At 35.0% G+C, this 10,046-nt stretch overlaps 1 protein-coding gene across 3 annotated transcripts; it reads right to left on the bottom strand.

Annotated features, from left to right (window-relative positions):
• Positions 1–351: 351 nt before the first annotated feature.
• Positions 352–9,238, bottom strand: LOC107914982 (protein argonaute 10). 3 transcript variants are annotated; one of them, XM_041102381.1, is made up of 22 exons: positions 8,914–9,238; positions 6,758–7,436; positions 6,342–6,550; positions 5,957–6,106; positions 5,730–5,863; positions 5,522–5,631; positions 5,332–5,438; positions 5,015–5,153; positions 4,800–4,916; positions 4,175–4,282; positions 4,026–4,097; positions 3,273–3,395; positions 3,012–3,171; positions 2,699–2,820; positions 2,403–2,540; positions 2,162–2,304; positions 2,013–2,075; positions 1,647–1,710; positions 1,412–1,547; positions 1,253–1,326; positions 875–1,001; positions 352–776 (listed from the first exon to the last, which is right to left on the bottom strand). In XM_041102381.1, the coding sequence occupies exons 2-22, from the start codon at positions 7,253–7,255 to the stop codon at positions 586–588; spliced, it is 2,985 nt and encodes a 994-aa protein (XP_040958315.1). In that variant the 5' UTR covers positions 7,256–7,436; positions 8,914–9,238; the 3' UTR covers positions 352–585. The 3 variants fall into 3 exon arrangements, with proteins under 3 accessions (XP_040958315.1, XP_016699555.2, XP_016699554.2); XM_016844066.2 differs by having other exon boundaries at positions 4,199–4,282; positions 8,524–9,066; XM_016844065.2 differs by having other exon boundaries at positions 8,524–9,066.
• Positions 9,239–10,046: the final 808 nt, after the last annotated feature.

Genomic DNA, 10,046 nt, shown 5'->3' on the forward strand with positions numbered 1-10,046 from the left:
GAAACCACCTGTGGGTTGGATTAAATTGAATTCGGATGGAGCAGTAATTTCTGATGGTTTTTGCACTTCTGCAGGGGGTTTGATACGTGACTGCAACGTCTGTTGGTTGGTTGGTTGGTTTTTGTAGAAGCCTGGGATCTTGTGAAGTGGCTAAGGCTGAGGGGCTCCAATTAGCTTGGATAGGGGAATGACAATGTTGCAGTTATTTATCAGCATAATTCATCTGATATTCGAATCTCATACTTGAATCATTCTTAAATCAAATTTATTCTGCTTAGATCCAAATACATTCCATTATAAATCAGACTGTTGTTTGTAGTAGCATGGTATTAACATTCAGACAAGATTAAATTGAGAATAAGATGATTAAGGATTCTAAATTAGCATTTCTTTACATGAAGATAATAACCTAGTTTTAACAATTCTTGCATCTGTGGATCATTCCTCCCACGTTTCACATTTTTATCTTAAACTAAACTTTGGAAGACTTTGCAATCATTCATTTAAACTGTACAAGGAAATTTTAATAAGCTGAAAAAAGTTATTCTATTCATGGTTGCAAATCTCCCACTCCACTCATCCATTCTAACAGTAGAACATCACTCTCTTCACATTCTCCTTCAAGGCTGGCAATGGCCGCACCCCCGATTCTCCCACTGCCCTTGTACCTTTCGCTTGACCATTACTGCAGCTGTTCAACCCATTCTCTTGCATCTCTGGTTCCATGTAGAACCGTGCACGGAATGCAGCTAAATGTGCATAATATGCAGGAGGAACTGCCAAAAGAACCCAAAATATCAGCAGTTTGAGTTGCTACCGCCAAAACAGGCTTCAGTGCGAAGATATACTAATAACATACAAAAATGTCACTTACCAACTGAGACTGAGCGCGTACACCTTGCATATGTGTAACAAAGGTTGTTTGTTAGAGACTGTATTCCGTCTGCTGTAAAATTGTTTTCATCCCAAAGAACATGGTAGTGCGCTGGCCGGCTTGTTCCCTGCCATCATTAGACAAACACTTACACATACGATACACAAGACAGCTTAAACATGTTTAAATTACAAGAGAATTATATAACCACAAATTTCTAATGCATTTCTGGTTATTATGTATAAGTAGCTATGAGCATCAGTGATGTCGTATCAATCATCATACAGATATAAACAACGATAAGGCAACATTCGTTAAGGAAATTTCAGGAAAAAAGGTTCCCAAGATTAAAAGGAATGAAGAATGTTAATGTTCAACCTGAATACCAGCATGACTGCAAAGGTAAAAATCAAATTCCGTTGGATGACAGATTTTCGAATCAACAACAGTTCCTGTGAGAACAAAATGCAATGTCATTAGAACAACTAATGATGCTCATCCATGAATCTTGAATATCCAAGAAACTTAATCTTTTACCTGGTAAAATGTTTCCACTCGTATCTGTGCTGCTTCGGTCCCTGTGACTATTAGCAAAGAGGCGAGTGTGGTGTCGTTTTTGCACAACAATGAAAGTCACCGGTGGTTGATAGTTCGGTTCTAGAGAAGCACACGCCTACAAATAAATTGTTTATCAGAACCATAATCGTCTTAAAATTCGTTTCAATTGATTTAGAAAGAGTTATCAACAAATAAAATATATTCTCACACTCACCTTCCGGATTGCATCTAGTTCATAAAGCAGAACTTGATAAAATTGCCCTTCACTGACACCATCCCTGCTCCAAAAATTCACCATTTAATACAGTACATGAAAGGTCCCCGACAGATGAAACACACCCAGATTTTAAATGCAAGACTACAACTGCATGCAAGGCTTTTGTAATACAGAAGTGGTAAGGCAAGAACCAACAGACAAAATTTCCCAGGAAAAAATGCATAAAAACCATGACAACTCTTCTTGTCCCACTAAATCGTTGGGATGAGACACCTATTGCAAGTTGAATTTTAACTAAGGTGTGGTATCTGGAAATGGAAAATAATAGTATAAACTTTTACCAACGAAATCTGCATCACAAACCTGTAAAATATAATCCTCAGGGGCTTCTGCCCTGTTGCCTTCCTAAAGGATACCAGAAGATCCCTACACAAGAAATCATAATTAGAAATGAAAATACATACAACTTGAGGCTTAAATGCACTTGTTTAGAGGAATTGACAACAATTTACCTGATCATGCCACCACTAACTGTGCCACGTACAGGGTCCTGCCATGTTTTGTACAAGTCCTGTATAAGTTCCTGTCTATGAGCTTGAGCACATACTAGTCCAGCATATTTTGTCACTTCAGGCCAGTCTTGTGAAGCTACTACCTACAGAACCAGTATACTTGAGAAAGCCGAATCTAATTTTCAGAAAGGTTGATGAAAAACCAAGCTCAAAGAACATAAACTAAGAGAGGGAATTATACAGCTGCTATTGAGGGGCTGGAGTCTTCTCCATTTTCGGGGTGCGTCACATCTGCACCAAATATTATCGTTGGTATATCACTAACTAGTGGTATTCTGCAGCTGATAGCATCCAAAAGAACAGTGTTTCTGCCACCCGTCTGCATCAATGATGAGGGATAGTCATTGATTAAGGACTTAAAAATATATATAGTTAACAAGAATAGAGAAGCATATAGTAACCATAATGGTCTAAAGTTTGAAATCAAGTCATTCAGGAATATAGATTTATATGTATAACTGGGAGAAGTAGTTTAACCTTAACATTGATCTTCAGGGCAACATTAGCCAAGTACTGTTTACTGATCTTGAAGACATGTTTTGTGAGACAGCATTGTGATATCAAGCCTAGATCAGTTTCACAAATTCGCTTCAGATCACCTGAAAGGTAGAATGATGTCAGAATTCAGTACTCCAATACCATGTTGAGATAATTCTTCCAGTTTCCGATCCTTCATTTTGGAACCAAAGGAGGGTAGGATTTTCAGGAATCATCTTAAGCACATATATGAACAAAGGAACAAAGCATAAATCTAAGAATTAGAATGGCAAACCATCATAACATGACATACCATAAAGTGATCCATTGTTGTCAGGTAATATAGCTAATAGAAGCTCTAATTCTTTTCCCTTGGTTTTATTCATGGTTGCATTATAAACATGCTTCAAGGCTTTTTCCACTAGCTCAGGCCTGGCACTATAGATTGGAATAACAGGCTCTGGATTGAACTCCTATATAACAGCAATGGCTTATAAAATTATACTTGAAATTATGGGGGAAAAACAACATTTTGATCTTAAATGCCCAAAGATTATAAGAGAAAGAAAATTACCATGCCAGAAACTTGGCACATTTGAGCAAGTTCATTGCAAAACCCACGAGCAACACTCTCTTGCACACTTCGTGAGAAGTTAATACATGCCCATCGGCTAACAGTCATCCCATTGATCATTTTCTATACATCATTAAAACAAGAGGCCAAAATATCAGCAACACAGGCTACAAAAGGAATAGGTATGACCAAAAGAATCTATAAACTTAGGCTTTGCTTGATAAAATGGAAAGAGAATTCGAAAATTGGAGGGGTTAGAATAATAGAAAGATGGAAAATATTTTTTCTTTTCCATAATTGCGTACTTGGTAGGGAAGATGGAAAATTTGAAAGAAAAAGTAATTTCCACCCATCCATTCCTTGGTAGAGTTGAAAAAAAGGAATGAAAGAACATAAAACATTTGAAAAATGTATAATAGACCCTCTAATTTTATCTCGCCCTCCCTTTCCACCCAATCAACCAAGCACAATTTTCCACCCAAATTTTATAATTTGAAAATGTATAATAGGCCCTTTGAAAAATTAATAACTCAATTTAAGCCTTTTTAACATAGTTTTTAGCTTTGGTCCCTCAAATTTATAATTTTATCTCATACCCCCTCCCACACAAAAAAAAAAATCCCGGTTTCGCTGCTGCCTGTTACTTCAATATTTTTCTCCCCTTCTCTCTATTAAAAGGGAATGAGGAAGGCAGGAAAAAGGAGAACTTGCCAGAAAAATGAATAATATTGAAGACGTAAGTATGCATCTTACCTTGTTCATCATATTCCACTGCCCAACTTGAGGCAGACAATCCTTTTCTTTTCCAGTTTCATGATATTTCAGCTGCAAGAAGCCAATGATATGGTAAAAATGAATAAGAAATTCTTTTTCCTTAGATTAGCAGTTTGAAGATATATTACCCAAGGGGCAGGAAGGATTCGCGCCTCGACTGAAGCAAGCTTTTCACTGATTTTGACCCCAAACTCCTTTGCGTAAGGATCTTGGTTGTAAGCATTATGTTGAACCGTCTGCTTGTGTTCAACAAGCAGCAAAGACATTTAGTTATTACAAAACCAAAATAATACTAAATTACTTCAGACATCAAAAACCAAAATATTTGTTCTGCATTCTAGCATCTTATCCATTTTAAGAGATTCCTTTCTCTAAAAGTCTGCAACTTTATGTATAAAGTTCAGTATTTGCATCAATTTCACCCTCATATTAACTTGATTTTCAAACTATAAATGGAAATTTTGACATATATAGAATATTATAGCAACTTTGTAAACTGTCCCACAAGTTATGTGCTATAGGAAATCTGCAGATCCTTTTGTTCATCAATCATCAGAAAGATGTAGGTATGATAGTAGTCACGCTTCAATTCTTAATTGCAATAGAGCAGTAGCAATGTATTTTAAAGTTTCTTTCATTCCTTCCTTGGGTTATGAATAAACAAAGGTCATAAATCAGATAATGTAAAGTTTGCCCAAATACTGAATGGGGGTACTTTTTATATAACATGCAGGACTGCAGTATCATCCGTACCTGCAAAATGTCATGCTCCCGATCCCTTGGTCTTTGGCATGTGACTTTCAAGAGAGCAGTAATTTGCCTTTCATTCAATCTTTTTGTGTATCGCTGTCCCTCAACAATTTTGCAAGCCTGGCAAAGCAAAGAATTCGGACTTCCCATGAGAACTTGACAAAAACAAAAGAAAATGTTGAAAATGAAAAATTACAAAATTTTCTGTGATATCTCACCTCCATAGGTAAATAATTTGCCTTTCTTTGGTTTCCTACTTGAAGACAAGGTAGATGTGTATGCTGAATTGTAAAGCCATACATCTCTTGGAAGTATTCAACAATAGACTTCATGGTTGAATTATCATCAACAGGAAACCTGAAAAGAGCACCATAAATAAGTTCGAAATATAACTAATTATACATCCCCAAAAAGAAAGAATAAGGTCAGTGGAACTACTTTATTTCACTCTCATAAACCAGTATATACTTAACATCGATGATTCTTTATCAACCAAATTCAAGCAGAAACCAGGAAATAGAGAGCTGAAACTTACACTAACTCTCTAGTAGGCTGAGAAGTCAATCCTGAAACACGGTATTTTCTACGTACATTCCCTCTATGGGTTACCTCGACTTTCACTCCTCTGAGTGCCTTTTTAATCTGCCAGAGATTTCAAAGTTAATTATGATTAAATAAAATGACAAGAATGAAACCAGGCTGCAGCTGCAGTAAAAAGAAGAGACCTTCACACGATCAGAATCAGACAATGGCCTTGACAATAAATCCTTGCCTAGTAGCTGAGCAACAAACTCTATAACAGGTAGTGGCTCAATGAATGCAGCCGAAGCCATATCTATTACAAAGGTAAAATAGAGGTTAAAAAGGAAGATGAGAAAGTCAATCCAAGTTAACTGCCAAATAATTTTGTAAATTTTACCATAATTAACATACCAATATTCAGAGACAAGCCCATCTGAGTTGGCCTAATACTCTGGTAAAAACCACACCATGACTCCAAACCGTCACCAAGCCTTTGCGGTGCTCTAATATCAGGTGAAAAGAAGGATCTCCCAATAGGACAATACCTTCCAAGAATCAGCAGAGTGAGATCCACAGAAGAAAAACTATCGATAGCTAGAATCATTCTATGATAAACACAAACACTTTCCAACTTGTACCTCTTTGTTGATAACTCTCGTAACACAATGTCAAGTATCTGCAGTGCTTCTTGTGGAGCATCAGCGCGCTTACCAGCTAGAAATTGGCCTAAATGATGCATGTTTGCTCGTGCAACAAACTTAACTACCACTTTATATTCTCTTTCTCTCCTGTAAAATCATATATGTCATAGGAGATCAACTCAAAAGGAGGTAATGCATACCGTATACTACTATAGTTCTTTGAGTAAATTGATAGAAGAATAATAATAAGGAAATAGATACGGAAATGGTGAAATAATTTAATCTCATATTATTTTATTTCATGAACTTTTGTGGAGAAATTAAAACACAAATTGCACAACAAAAGGAAGTAGAATATCCATGTAAGACAATATCTACTCACTTGGGGCCATTGATGCCATCGTCTTCATCTACAAGCTTGACACTAAACTCCTTCCAAGAAAATGGAAATTCACCAGCTGTGTACAGACTCTTTCCGCCATCATAAGCAGGTAATCTCATTCCTAGCACTGATCCTTTGTACAATTTCACAAGCTCTGCCATTATAGCTCTGTTCATCGTTCGGGATGTCACTTCAGGAGTTATAGTAACCTGCAATGAAGCAGAATACAGGTTTGCAAGAGGTAAACAGCAACGAGAACGAAGTTTAAATACCAAACATACCAATAAAATAAAAGAACATGAACAAATTATATAATTACAAACTAAACAACTAAAGTAGTAACCATACATGAAAAAAATGAACCAATGATAATGTAAATAAAAAAAGAGGCAAAACAAGAACAAAAATGAGCTTACATCATACTGGTTTAAGTCCTTGTCTGGTAACTCAGCAAAGAAATGGTTAGCCTTTACGATACACTTAGTTCCAACTTGACCAAAACCAGGCCTAGATGCAAAAATCAAAGACTTGCTTGAAGTAGGAAATCCCATTTCCATTCCAGACAAGTTATGATCATTCTGAATAGACCCATTTGAAGTAGCAGCCAAAATATCAGCAGAACCAGGATTCACTGGCTTCTGTGCTACCGTGCAGTGCCTCGAACTCGGTCTCATACAAACAGCGCCTTGATCGGATTTTCTACCACCTCTTCCTCTTCTTCTTCCTTTGTTCTTCGTTGGAGGTGAGGTGTGGTTATGGGATTGTTTTGTGTTGTGTGGTTCATGACCTGCTGGTGGACCTTTTCCATTTTGTGCAGTCTTTGGCGTTCTTTGAATCGGGTTCATAGTGTTTTGCAAGTGATTCTTTATCACAAGGTGTTGCTCTGAGTTATCTTTCATTTGCCTAATAGGCATACTGGTAAGCTTTCTCTGAACTTACTCGGCGAAACTGATGCAAGACAAGAACAAAAGGCTTGTCCAAAAGAGAAACAAAGTGTGAAGTTCTTTCAGGGATCGGCACACGCATAAAGTACTGGTTTCTCTTCTATTCTTGTACTACTTTCCCTCACCTAAACGTAATAATGACACTTTCTGCCTGAAAATATAAACAAATAAGGAAAATGTATGTCAGTGGAAAAACATCTTCAGAAGGGTAAAATACAAATGTTGATCTATGTTAAACACACTTGCGTGAATGTCCCATGTAAAAATGTATCAAAATATTATTATTTTAAGGATTATATCTTAACATCATGTCTGAACATATACCAAAATATATGTCAAAATGTATTGAACATAAGTATTTTAAAGAACAAATTAAGAGTAAAAACTAAAAGGACAAGGGCAAAAACTCCAGACTTCTTTGCTCCTTGCAAGCTTTACCATTCTTTTGCAACACTAGAACCCCAAATCTTTCACCTTTTTTTCGGCATTTAACTCCCTAAAAATACTGACTCCTAAATTTAGAACTCAAAAAAATATAGACTTGGAGAAATAGAACTATAAAAACCATTTTGCAAACCTATGCGTGAATTAAAAGCACAATTGTTCTTATTATTGCTTCTGAAATATTGCTAAAAAAAGACTAAGCAAAGTATAGAGAACCAAAGGCACAATGCCCCAAACCTGCAAGACTGCAACTTAAAAAATTGGTAAGCAAAGACAAAACCGAATATCAACTCCAAAATCAAACCTTCTTGAGAAACCTCTATTGTGAAACCAATGACCATTTAATAATAATAATAATAATAATTTAATAGCACCCAAAACAAAAACAAACAGGACTACCCACAAGACAAAAATCTATTCCCCTAAGCTTGTCCCTACCAAAAACTGAAAACTTTATTAGGAAAAAAAATCAGATTAGAAATGAATGAATATAAGCCCAATCAGATAAAAACATAGGAACAGCATTGAAGAAAGTTCATTTATTTTATTTTTTTCAATGTAAACAACATAATTTGAAACCGTAAGGTACATAGAAAGAATAAAAGCCATCTAGAAAAAAACAAAAGAACAAGAACATGGATACAAAGAGAAGGAATAAACATTGAAAAGGGCAGTGAAATCACTATCCCCTGGATATTCCAGAAAATGAAAACACAAAAAATTTAATGCTTAATAGTAAAATGAACCCATTAAATGGAATCATAAATGTTACTAGTATATATTCGAAAACTCACCAACCAAGTGGAAACCAATATGCAAAGCAGTTAACTTTGAAGCAAAACAAAGAAGAGAAAGAGGAAGAGGTTAGAAAAGATGGGTTGAAGCCAAGGAAGGTGAAAGAGCGATTGAAAGAGAAAGCAGAAAAGGGAGATAAAAGATGGTTTTTTCTAGAAATGATGGAGAGACAAGGGAGAAAAATAAGAGCAAAGAAAAATTTTAAAAAAAAAAAGTAGGGAAGGGGGGGGGAGTGAAAGAGAGATGATGATGATGATGAATCTTTATACACGCATGCAAAGTGCTTTTGGTGTTTTCTTTATCACGTGTAAAAGCCTTTGTAAGCCGCCCCTCTCTCTCTATTTCTCTCTCTGTGGATTGCTTTTAAAAAAACATGGCCTTGGCCTTACCTTAGCATTAGCCTCTCTCTCTCTCTCTCTCTCTCTCTCTCTCTCTCTCTCTCGCTTTATGCTTTGTTCTTGGTTCTGAACTGATGGCGCAGCCTCGGGGACGTACCAGGACACCTTTTTTTAAGACTAATAAAGCTAAAAGTAAAAAAAGAGAAGCCTGTCTTTCAATGTATAGACATTAGACATGGATAAATAATTAAATATATAGTCAGAGAGAGTGTATGAGTGGGACTGACTACTGAGATGAAGGTGGTTGGGTTTGGGAGATGGTGGTGACTGTTAGAGTAGATTGGAAGAAAGGAAGGAGGCTTTGGCAAATACCCCGAAAACAACTGAGGATTTAATTACAGCAATCATATATACAGTAGGAGAATAATTCGAACCTCCAGTTGCTGCCCTATAAGTGTTTGATTTTTTTGAAAGCAAAATAATAAAAAATAAGATATTTTAATATGATAAATTTGAATTATTAATTAGGTCTCAAAATTATTATTTTAGAAAATTTTTGAAAATGTAACTTTTTTATATTTTTTTAAAAGTTTTATAATTTTTTAAAATATAAATTTTGTTTTAAAATTATTTTGAATTTTTTTTATTTTTTGTTGAGATAGATCAATTTGCTTATTTTCGAAGTTGACAGGGACTAAATGGGTATTTACACCAATTTGTTATTCGAATTATTCGAGTTATTCGAATTGTAAAATTCAACTCGACTCAAACTCGAAACTCAAATTGAGTTATTCGAGTTGACTAGAATAGTTCGAATAACTCGATTTGATTAACTCAAAATTCAAAAAATTTGAATTTGTTACAATCATATATACATAGTGTATACTGATATAAATTTCTGTAATTTAATAATTTTACCCCTTAAATTTAATGACAGGACATTTTTAACCAATAAAAAAATATGTGGCAGCTTCGTATCTTAACACATCGCAAGTTATTATAAAAAATTTAAAATTATAAAATTTATTTTACATTAAGAGGGAACTTGGTAGGTATTGATCTTACTTTTTAATAATTTTATATAATTTTTATTTTTCAAAATATATCAATTTTTTATATTATTATTTAGAAATTAAAAATATATTAAATATAAATATAAATTTATAAAAGTATATATAATTAAT

This window comes from Gossypium hirsutum, chromosome D10 (genome assembly GCF_007990345.1).
Source record: "Gossypium hirsutum isolate 1008001.06 chromosome D10, Gossypium_hirsutum_v2.1, whole genome shotgun sequence".
In the NCBI taxonomy this organism is placed as follows: Eukaryota; Viridiplantae; Streptophyta; class Magnoliopsida; order Malvales; family Malvaceae; genus Gossypium; species Gossypium hirsutum.

Excerpts from the sequence above, each read along its gene's own strand:
- LOC107914982 (XM_041102381.1), bottom strand. The coding sequence starts at position 7,255 with ATGCCTATTAGGCAAATGAAAGATAACTCAGAGCAACACCTTGTGATA. Across the intron at positions 5,439-5,521 it reads CTGATTCTGATCGTGTGAAG|ATTAAAAAGGCACTCAGAGG; the intron begins GTCTCTTCTTTT and ends AATCTCTGGCAG. Across the intron at positions 3,396-4,025 it reads AGTGGAATATGATGAACAAG|AAAATGATCAATGGGATGAC; the intron begins GTAAGATGCATA and ends AATGATGTATAG.